Source organism: Rhynchophorus ferrugineus, unplaced genomic scaffold, assembly GCF_030347505.1.
Source record: "Rhynchophorus ferrugineus isolate W39M unplaced genomic scaffold, kcgeb_rfMv2 rfM5, whole genome shotgun sequence".
NCBI classification, from domain to species: Eukaryota; Metazoa; Arthropoda; class Insecta; order Coleoptera; family Curculionidae; genus Rhynchophorus; species Rhynchophorus ferrugineus.
Window position 1 is genome coordinate 25,085,837 of NW_027472584.1, and position 12,627 is coordinate 25,098,463.

General features: G+C 30.5%; 1 protein-coding gene across 2 annotated transcripts in view; it reads left to right on the plus strand.

Moving 5' to 3' along the window:
• Positions 1-12,627, plus strand: part of LOC143197767 (protein qui-1) — a 93,983-nt gene that overhangs the window by 67,893 nt on the left and 13,463 nt on the right. Inside the window, exons 18-21 of one of the 2 annotated variants that reach the window (XM_076406496.1) lie at positions 1,332-1,675; positions 2,185-2,541; positions 11,749-11,947; positions 12,377-12,604. In XM_076406496.1, the coding sequence (XP_076262611.1) occupies positions 1,332-1,675; positions 2,185-2,541; positions 11,749-11,947; positions 12,377-12,604 (1,128 nt within the window). The remainder of the gene's footprint in view (positions 1-1,331; positions 1,676-2,184; positions 2,542-11,748; positions 11,948-12,376; positions 12,605-12,627) is intronic. The other variant, XM_076406497.1, reaches the window with a different exon arrangement.

A 12,627-nucleotide genomic window follows, 5' to 3' on the forward strand; every position in this document is an offset into this window, starting at 1 on the left:
ACAGCTTCAGGATTTGAACCCAAGAGCTATATTAGATTATATATCTCCTCAGTTAAAAAAGCATCAACAGTTATTTTAATTGAATTCTTTTACGATTTATTAGATCTTGTGGAGGATTACATTTATTATATTTGTAATTTAATTCGTTACAATAAATACTGATTATTTATTATAAATCGTAAAATGGATAATTCTGAGCTGGATAACAGATATAGTAAACTAGAAGAAATTAAACAGAACATGTTGAAATATATGGAATATAAAAGAAGAGATTGGCCAAAGCAAATGCGAAATCGATATATATATAATAACATGCCAATCATAGCTTATGACATTGTGACAAAAAAACTAGCTATCACTTCAATTTTCCGTATTAGATACAGATCAAAAAATGAAAAATATCAGTTATGATCAGCAAATATTATTTTCCTGTTTTATCGGGAATTCGTTAACGTGGAAAAGCCTTTCTCTCCCTTTAATAGTTAGTGTAAACATAATCTCAAAGCCACCAAATCTCCAATATCGTAATCCTATCGGAGTTTACCAAATAAAAATACAATTATTACTTCGTTCCATATTTTTCCTCACATTCATTTTTATTAGAAAACTGAAAATAACGCTGTAATAAATAGTTTTATTCAATTTATAAGTCAATGTACGAGGGTAATTCAAGAAGTAGCTGAAATGACGTATATCAACCATCTAGATTGATATTAATATATTCTGTTTAAAGGTTTTGTGACACTTTTAGGCTTTTGGGCATTACTTCTGGGAAATTACTTCAAAATGCCCAAACAACTTTTATTGCAGACTTATGCTATTTAAAACATTATTCTACTAAATGTATATATAGGAAATTAAAATGCTGATTAAAAATGCTCAAAAAATTTAAAAACATGGTCACTTCAATGATTTTAAGATCAAAATTTAAAATTACTCTATTCCAAAACAAATATTTTATGAAATAACTGAAATATATTTAATATCCGTCTACTTTCTACTGGGACTACTCAAATATAAAACGTTCGATTTGTATATTAAATTTTATCCATCCCAAATAAACTCTGCGAACTTTGATGTACGAATATGTTACGTTGTGAGAGCCAATAAGGTAAAAAAGCTCTTTCCTCGTTAATAGTTCGTGCAAATATAACATCTTAAAGCTCAGTTATATCACGAAGAGTTGGCAAATAAAAATATAATTATTATTTGGTGGCATATATTTTCCGAGATGAAAAAGAAACATCGAACACGTACGTCTTTGATATTTCTTTAAACCAATAAGTTAATGTTTGTTGAATTAGTAATGGAGGTTGATTTTTTCTTAACAGGGGGTAACAGGATAATGTTCTATCCATTCCGGAGTACCGATCACGTGAAGAACTTCTTGAAATTGAAAAAGAAAACGCATCACCATCTAAATGCCCACGCAGGATTCATAACATGCCTTGATATTTCACGAGACGGCCAACTATCAGTAACAGGTGCTACGGACCATTTAGTAAATGTGTGGCAGTTAAATAACCAGGAATTAGTGTTGACACTTAATGGCCATTCAGGCGCTGTTACCGCCGTGAGTTTTGCCCCCAGCGCTTTATTTGTAGCTTCTGGTTCTGAGGATAAGAGCGTAAAAGTATGGGGACTAACGCTTGGAACACTTGTTTTAACATTCTCCGTAAGTAATCACTCAGGGATGTATTGACTGTATCATAGAAACCTATAACCAGACCTAACAAATAACCAACTAACTCAAAACAATGTTATTACTATTGTTAATAAAAATCTATCTAAAATAATGATTACGAAACATCAGTCATAGTTATTCTTGACCTATTTATGCATATCGAGGGGAAATTTAACACTGAAGTTGAAAGAGTAAACGAGAAAATTTAATCTGGATTATGAAAAGTGATGAATTTTAAATTAAAATTGTTATGTAAATTTCTACACAACTAATACTATTAAATTTCCTATTTTCTGGTTATTTTGCTTGGGTATAAGGGCTTTTCGTTAATTAAAGTTTGTCGTATTTTTATTATTATTATAAAAAAGTCAAAAACTTATTCACTGATGTACATTATAAAAACCGACCGAATCTTCAACAAAACAATATTTTGGGATTTTCAAATGGGCCAATGTCTAGTGAATACGACTGGTGGTACTATTTATTTATTTAATTTTCAGAGGCATCAAGCGGCTATAACTGCCGTTTTCGTGTTAATGGATTCAAGTCGTGTTATTTCCAGTGATATAAACGATACTATATTTATTTGGCACGCCGATAATGGCAATGTCCTTCAGTCATACTCTGGTCCTAGTGAATGTGTCAAAACTACGACCAATATGAAATACGCTGTCGCCACAAATGGGGATACAACACTAAAAATTTGGTCTCTCCTGAAAGACGATGAAAGATACACGGTTACACACTCAGAAGAAATAACATGCTTTGTGTTGACGATAGATTCTCAACATATTATCACTGGCTCAAAAGATATGTCCCTGAAAGTATGGCAAGTTTGTGGAGGAAAATTATCTCAGGTAAGACATCAACTATTAATAGAATACGAATTAATCATACTAACAGAATTTTTATACACCAAACATAATCAGTAATCTCGATATTTTATCATGGACGAGAATAATTTATCATGAAACATCTATAATATTAATATATTTGATGATAGTTGAGTATGTAAATATAAATGAATCTAATTTAATCTAATAAAATGTTGACCTCTGTATATTCTTAAACTCAACAGAGCTCTCTTAAAAAAATTAACACCAATATTAATGTAGGGTAGTAACTTTGTCAAATAGTGCTGCAGGTGTTCCAGACTAATTTATTATGTAAAACGGTAACATTTTATGCTCATTTAACTCAGCGATTTCATATATATTAAAAGGCGTTTATGGTGATTTTAGAAAAGTAATCCCAAAAAGAATGTGATCATTAGTTAGATTTCAATAAAAATATGGAAAGTAAGGTCTAAATAATTTAGGTCCAGAAGTGAAACAATTACAGAAACTCGAAGTATCAATAATTTTGAACAATAAATTAAAAGTACTTTTATTAGCTTTCGAAAAATAATATAGCAAATGATTTTATATGAGAGAATAATTCATAAAACGTGAAAAAAAATTATATTCTCTTATAAACATTTTAAATGCTTCATAATTGTGGTGTTTATGATTCCCCGTTCTTATTTTATACCCAAAACAACTTATAGAAAATTGATTTAAACGTTCTTTTTGCATGTATTGTTCTAGTTAAAGCCCTAATTACTAATGACCATTACAATCATGTTACAGTAAATGGCAGTACTAGTATAATTACTGTTTGCTCATTTTGCATTTATGTAAACATTGTAACGTAACATTAGTTACAGTCACAGAGCAAACCTAATATTAGAGAATAAATCCCTAATATAATATTAGTGTTTTGATCTAATAATAACATAATAGTAAAAAATATATTTCTTTCTCCAAATATTTGCCGGATTATAAATTAGGTACGTATATGCGGTTTTTCAGGAAAATTGTATAAACCGTAGAGCCTTTTCAATGCATTTCCGTATATATTTTCCAGGAAAAGTCACGTTAGGTCTCATTTTCAATGCCATTATTCATGTTTTCCTAGAGGCTATTGAAATATTCCAGTTGGTCGGCAAGAAAAAAACCTATAAAAGGCATAAATATATATGTAGGTTTGATACAAATATCCTGGCGTTATATAAAAATATGAATGTCTATACGAATTATATTAATCTTAACTCTGTATTGAAAATGGAAGAAAAACTAAACCGTCTTCTACTGGATAAAATCTAATTTATACTGTAGAACAAAAGTTCTATAATAAAGCCTTTTCTTTATACTATTTTCCTTTGCATCGCAATACGAACCGGTGTATCGGAAAACGCGAGAAAACGTCATATACCGTAAATTTTAAATTTTCTTTTTCTTCCTTTCGAGTGTATATTCGTAGATACTTTCGAAAAACATCCACGTTATGACTTGATGCCCATTTTGACGCGCGAAACTATAAATAAAAATAAAAGAAAAAGGTAACTTTGTTATAATTAAATTTTAAACTGCAATTTTTCTCTAGGAAATCTTCAATTTTAATATCATCGACGTATAAGGGCAGTCTAATAAGTATCCAGCTTAGGTCAGAGGTAACGCTGCTAATTTTTAGAATGAGTTTGTTTATAAACCGTCCGTATATATAACTATGCTCATTTCTGCTAAATTATCTGTAACTCATATCTACTGATGACGTGAAAAATATTTCCCTTACATTAAAACTGTTCTACTCATATATCAACCCTTCTATCAAGATATTATTTGCAGGTGATAATACCAAATTTATGACCTGAGCAACCTAGTCAAAAATAATGCCATTACTGAAATCAACTGCAATTTTAATATAAAATAAACCTGATTTAATTGCAAGATAATTATTTTGAAAATTTTACACCTAAAAACATTTTTCGTGTCAAAGGCAGATAGTTATCAAACAACCCTGGTAATATGAAAAATCTGAAATCATTTTCGACTGTTTAATAAGTTTACAAAGAAATAACTTTTCTTAATACAATAGCTTTCGCTTCAATTAAGGAAAGTTTTCGAATACTTCGACAGTGACAGTCGGAATGATAAAAATATTACGCGAAGAATATCACCAATAAAAATAGAATTAAAAGTGATTTTTAGTCATTTTCCAATTTTCCAAGCGATTAAATTATTCGAATAAAACTCTTTTTTTATTTTAGATAAAATGCATTTCCAACCACACCTTTTTTAATTGTTCACCTTCGTAAAATGGAAATTGATTTTACAATTAGTCGGTTATTGATGAAATATTTTTAAACGACGAATAAAATAGGCAATTTAATACAATTGCATAATGAGGGTAATTGTTTTGAGCATTATACGGTGAATATTTTATTATCAGTTGTCTCATATTGCTGCAAAAACTACCAAGAGAGGGAATTAACATGACTAAAACATGTCCCAAATGTTTTGAAGATGGCGGAAATTATCATGATCTCAAAACCTGAAAAAAAAAACAAATGCAATTATAGATAATATACATATCTTACTAGTTCCAGTAATATTTGAGGCATTTGAAAAAGTCCTGTTGAAAAGATTAAAACCAGATGCTAGCGAATTGATTACTTACACCGATACCTTCAAATATCTACTGTCACTCAAAAAATCAAAAGAATTGCAAGGAGACATTTCGATACAGAAGTAGTAGTTGAAGAGCTCTTGAATAAGATCAGAACAAGACAGAGACTCAAAAGTACCAGACCATTTTATCTTGTGTAGTTTAGTGTAGTGAGGTGTATTTAATAGAAAAACAACAGTGTTAATACAAACACTATTATACCAGAGACTAAGACGGGGCTGATAGGTCCTCCTATTTTAATAATAAATTCTAGATTACTCGACAACGACTAATAACAATGCAAAGAAAAAGTTATTTCAAATAATTATATAGTGGGAATCATGTGATGTCGAATTATGAAAAAAGTAGTGAACCATACTTCAAAAAAATAATAATGTCTACAATAAGGATTATATTATTAGAATTAATTCACAGTCCTAATAGAATAGTTACAAATATAACTGGTTCTATAAAATAATAGAGCAATTGGTATTGTTTTCTTGCAACTATATTCAGTCCTATCGAGTTGCTGACGTCAATAAATAAAAATAGATGCTTCAACAAAGCTTACGTCACGAACAGTTTTCGATTAACCATTTAATTATGCACAAGACTATAAGACGCTAAAGGCTTTTGTTCGCGTATCATGCCTTAGCAAATTTTCTCTTTCAGGCGTACAACAAGGAACAATGGTTTCGATAATTTTTGATAGGAACAACGATACGAGAACAAGACAACTTTAATTCAGTTTGCGTTGCTACTAACGGCCTCCTAACGGCTTAATCTCGTAGCGAAAGCCAAGAAATTAGTAAACAACGTGTCCTTTCCCTTGCTAAGCCGAACTGTCTTAACTTAAAATCTGCCATAATCATACGCGCTCGTAATTTACGAAGCAAATTTCGTTTCGCTAATACAATAACCACGTACAAGACGGCAACTAAAGTTTCAACCGGCTGAAGATCCTCCAAAACAACCGTTGACTCATTTGCCGAGTTTGTAATGCAACCATCTAACTTTGTTTTCATTCGAAACGATTATTGTACTAAAATGGACCGCCATTTTAGAACTAAATTATGTATGAGCGCCGTTAAATCAACATAAATAAGTAATAACGGTGTTTCTAAGACTATTTTCAAACTACAAGTTTATAATCCAAAGATATTATACGGCTGTTATTAAGGATACGACAATGATTTTTATATATAAAATATATAACAAGCTTGTAACTTTTTATCAACTATAAATTGTTTATAATGAGCCCCATATTAAAAGAATACTGTCGATAACATTGGTATTACCTCTCAACAACTTGGCCGTGTACACAGAATATTCTGTACATTTCACAAACTTTTTACCGGGTATGGAATTTTTGACTAATCTACAAGATAAGTAAATTGATACCACAGAACTGTTGTCAACTGTTGGATCATATCTTTTCGAAAGAAAATATAGAATCTCAACACTAAATCTATTTCGGTTGGAGTATGTCCCAGGGTAGTGTCTTAGGACCACTCCTGTATCTACTCTGCACTGCTGATATCCCAACAAAAACAGTACTTGGAACATTTACCGAAGGTTGTAAAAAAAGTATAAAAAAGTAGCTGTTAACAAAATCCTCAAATTCATTACAGACTGTAAAATACAGCTTAATAGATCTTAATACATCCATGTTAGTTTGCCGTTGCTGCGAAATGACAAAAACCTAATTATATCACTTGAGCGCTACCGGATTCCTCAAGCAGAATCTCAAGCAATATCTCGTCATCCATCTCGATAATAGGTTAAATTGAAAAGCTTATGTTGGACAAAAAACAGAGCAGATTAGCCTCAAGTCAAGTAACTGTACTGGTTAGTCGGGAGATACTAAAATCAGAAGGCCTAAAACCAAACAGATTGTTTTATCAGTCAATTATCAAGCCAATTTGGATACTAAAACATCAAACCAACTAGTAATACAAAGCTAACAATACAAAGTTTTACGATTAATTCCTTCCGATTCATATCCGATTAATACCAATCCTTATCGCTACGTAACTAACGAATGGATGGTCATGGATTTACGAAGTTATCGAAGATTTCGCTTTAAAACATAAAAAAAATTTGCATCACATTTTTTGCTCGGACAACAATCCTAATTAATACACCACAATAAATTGTTATTATACAAACTACTGTCGACCTACAGGGTACAATTGTGAGGTTGGACAAAGAGATATAATATGAACATAATCCAAATTTACCAAATCAAAGTTCTTCGCAATATTAGTTCAAGTCTTATACCTAGACTTCTAGAACAATATGAACGAAAAATTACTAGATAATTGCAGTTAATATATGTACCATATGTCACAATAAACCTGTAACTGCTTGCAAACTATAAATTTCTTATATAATAACAACAATTACAAGACAATCCAGGTAGATAAGTCGCTTTAATAAGATTGTAAAATGCCAGAACAATTGCAAATTGATTCGAAGCAACTATAATGCAAGTGTCTAAGTTTATTATCACCTCGGGCATTTATTATACGAAAATTGACCAAGACTGAACTGCCAAACAATATAAGGGTCGACAGTAGCCATGTTCTAACCGAGAGGGAACTCAGGAAAACTTTATTTTGTTTAATGAAACGTTCGCTTCTGCTCAACTGCTTCCAGCGCCACCCTACAGATTAGGAACTGCGAAAATGGTTTAATCAGCTGGAAATTTTCTGCAACTAATACTCACTCTTAAGAATAAATGCCCAAATTGTTGTATTAACATCAAAATGGACATATTGAGATTGACAACGTCGAATAACAAACATACAGTCACGACACTTACTATCGGATTATTAACGACCCCATTCAGATAAATTTTAAACATAAAATAGCATTAGAAAATAACTTAATTGTAATGAACTTGCTGCTTGTTGATAAAACTGTCACCACGGCTATTCAGCAAGAAGATTATTACCAAGCAATAAAGGATTATTTGAGATAATACGGCATTAGGATGAGTCATGTTGCCAAATCACTATCATTTGTCTGATTAGGTCACATTTAATAGAAATCATCCATGGCGATTTGACTACATATAAAACCAATAATAAATTAATATACAATAAACAATAAATTTATGACAGCTATCATAAAGTAATAAATTGCAGAATTAATTTCCCTAATTCCAAAAAAATGTTCCTTAGGATAATTAACATCGGTACATAAATTATTATTTTATTTATTATATTAAATAATTAATTAATTGAGAAGAATACACATGCCAATTAAACAAAAAATTGCATATATTTTAATTATTTTAATCGAGATAATAATAGATTTTATCAATACGTTAAGCTTTCGAGGTCATTGAAATATTTGATGGGCTTATCTGTTAATCGAGAGCCTGTCATACGCACACACCCCCATAATAAAGCTATTGATTCATTTTTGAGATTTCAAATATATATATTCCGAAAAGGATTACAACAAAGCCTGATTTATCTTGGTTTAAGATGGTGGAAATAATTTGACAGGTATATTATAAATTGTTTCCTATCCTAATGGTGTTTCGGTTCGAAAAGGATGGGTATAAAGTTTCATACCGAGAAGTAACACTCTTTAAAGAGGACGTCAAGCAAAATAGAGTCCTGAACGGCGTAAAGCCACATCAAAAGGTGTCGAGTGTCCACATTTTTAAAGTAAATAAATGGTCACGTATCCTGATGGATAGCCTGGTGGAGATTTAAGCCAAACTGTCAAATAGGGCTAGCCCTAAATAATGATTGAAACAACTCATGAATATCCACCCGAAAAAAAAAACACTTCGTAATATTTACTTAAAACGTCTGGGTTATTTATAACTTCTGCCAATCTATTTCATATAAATGGTTTTTATCAACCCTTGATTCTTTATATATAGAGGGAATATTGGGAAATAGTACTTCTGAAATACGAACAACACAAAAAATACAAGTTTCAAGTTTTCAAGTTTCAAAATTATACATTTGAAAGCCGAAATACAATGTTATTCTTCAGCATGACAACGTATTGAAAAACCTGTGAAAAAATACCAGGAAGCATTAAAATAGAAAGTGCTATCCCACCCACCATATTCTCCAGACCTTGCTCCTTCTGATTACTACTAGTTCTGAAATATGAGTCATAACCTGTCTGGACAACGTTTCATTACATTTTCATCCCAAAAAATGGCTCGATACGTGGAAAGAATATGTAAAAATATGGAAAAAATAGCGGCTATCAATGGACAATATTTGACATTTAATTATCAAATAAAAATCAATTTCAAAACTAATTTTTAGTCCTAATACGTTTTTTAATTTTGTCGTTTAAATAATATATTTGACAATTACGTCATACCTCAACAATTAAGTTCTTATGGACTTCTGAATAACATAAACAGTCTTCAAACGATATCTTTTCAGCCTACCTTCGTATACTGAATTTTATTTCGAGATTCTACGCATAAAAAACTAAATAAAAATATGTCAAAGTATAAATTCTTCTGGTAAATAAAAGGAAACGTTCTGTGATGGATAGTTTTGTGGAGATTTAACTCGGACTGTCGGATACGTAGTTGTAACTGTAAATGATGAGATGGTGCTGTCTGCTCGTTCAAGAGAAGATTGATGTAATTTTCTGCTTGAAAGATCACCAATCGGGATAAAGTTTTTTCCTATATTCGTCAAAAAAAAAAACACCAATATTATTCGCATTATTTAAATGCCCTAAAAAAGGTCCACATATCGACAGGAAGGTTTTAAAATGAAGAAAAGGGAGATGTTTCCACCTAAACTGTATTCACTTGATACATTTTTCACTCATATTATCAAAATATATATAATAAATATAAATATATATAATAAAAATAAATACCACATGTTAATATTGCAAAATACTAGTAACCTACGAAAAAAATGTGAAGATCTAAAGTTGTTAAAGAAATACCAGTAGAAGCCTTGAAACTTTTATACAACACTAATATTCCACAAGTTTAAATTTTTCATGTAAAAACAGTTTTCATCGCCTTTTCAATAATTTTTTCACACATCGAAAAGATTTCATTAATTAAATCCGGAAGCTGACAGAGAAAGAGGGAGAGGAGAGAATCTCAAAAATCTGAATGTGATGGTGCCATCTGTTCGTTCAATGAAAGATTAATGTGTTTCCTAAAACGGTCTTCCATAGTCATATTTTCAAAAACTAACGTTATTAATCGCGCCTAAATGATCTAAGAAAGATTTATAGAGCGAATCGAGGGATATAATGACGTGAATCAGATATATGATCTTCAACCTAAAATAAATGAATAACGCTTTCCACTTTTTCTTCAATAAATTAATCATAGAGCATAAAAAAATTATAGGGTTGGTGGCAAAGAAACAGTGACATCATTAATTCATTATTATAATAGTCAAATTATAATATTACGAAAATAATAAACATCTAAGCTTTAAACATGTTCGATAGTAATTAATAATGTGCCATTTTTTATTCTCAGAAGGCTGATAAAATCGAAACCTTTAATACTAGAACGTATAGAAATGTTCGTATAAAAGAATACGTACAAGAGTTTACTGAATATTCTACAACGTATGGTTCTGATTTCTACTAAATATTCTCTATTTCAATTACTAACTCATTTAATACTGTACAAACTAAAAAAATAGTTATTGTGTATTATGATGGCCCTAAATTAATTAACAATAAAAAATTAGAGATGTAAAAACATAAATTACAATAATCTTAAATCTCACAACAATCGTGTATCATACTCATCACAATTATGAAAAATAATGATTTATTATTTTTTAATGTAAAACTAATTAAATTACGGCATACATAAAATTAATAATTAATATATTGATGATTAATGTTCGTTTACTAACAAACAGAATAATTTAATTTAATTATACGTTTACTGCGGTCTACTCAAAGCAGGACGTAAATAATCTTGAGTAATTACTATATTTAGTGAATAGTTTTTGTGCCAATAAGTTTAGATCAACATGTTACTTACCACTGCGGTATGGAGAGACTTCCCATCTAACAACCTGAAAAAAAAAAGAGAGAATCATCTAAAACACGTCTTTTGAAGTTTCCAAAGCAAAACCCAATCCCGAATAGTGAAAATAACCAGCCGCCAGCTGTCTAATTACAAAGCAAATATTTTAATTCTTAATGAACAGACCTTTTCATGTAAATAGGTTCAGTCAATTATACATGTAAGGGGTCGTTTTCCCAAAATCAATTAATTTTTTTTTCGTTAAATTTAAATTGACCATTTAAAAAGGGTTAGTTAAAACGAGTCTAAGTTAAAATAACATCGTCCTCAAAGAACCACCGATTCAGTTTCAGCAACAGTTTTGTTTAAATTCAACACTGATGTATATAAATTAAAACATGTGAAAGGGTAATTAACACAAACATATTAATTTACTTTAAAAAATAATTTATTCAAAGAAGGAAGAGGCAAGCTGTTGAACAGCGATACAACGTGACACTGAGGGTTTTTATCTATTAGAAAACAGACTCTTCCGTATTACATAACATATAATTTGGTTAAACTTTTTTTATAGGTTCTAATTGGGCATACTGATACCGTAACGTGTGTGGCAGTCGCTGTATCAGACAAGACTCATTTGGTATCAGGAAGTTGCGATAATAACCTCATTGTGTGGGATATTAATACCGGAGCAGATCTCCACACACTCTCAGCCCATTTGAGTTTTGTCAGTTGTTGTAAAATGAGCGGAGATGGATCTATTGTTATTTCTGGTAAGGGTGCTTCCGAGCATTATTAATATTTTAATCTTTCTATCATATTTTTTCAACGAAAAATATAAAACTGAAAGAAATTTAAAAGCTATCACTGCCACATGTTCTTTTGTTTATGATTTCGGAGGATTTTAACCGAATTTCGTTCTCCTAAAAAATCTTATATAAGGAAGAAGAAAAAAATCAAAGAGAAAATAACATACCTTACGTTCGAGCTACGTAAATTAAAAAAATCCTACACGAGAAATACGTATCCTCAAGCTATATTAATGCGTTTGACGTTATTTAAAGACTTTAATAAGTTAACTGCAAAGAATATATAAATATGTCTTCAAAATTAAGAAAATATTAGGTTATATTATATATTTTCAATATAAAATGAAAACAAGGATATACAAAGCACCGTATATTTATTAAGTAAATTTCCAGGATCTGACGACAAAAGCATAATAATCTGGGATACAAAACAGGGATTACAATTAACTTCCCTTCAACTGCATTTTCCGATAGTAGCTGTTGAACCCACATCCGACTTTTCTAGGATAGCAGTTTTGCTCAAAGATACTCAATATAGTCCCATTATATGTCTACACAATACTCCCGCTAAATATGTCAAATTACCGACTTATTGTGCTCCCGATAAGGATATTATAGAAAGTAAGATAATTATCTTGTAGCTT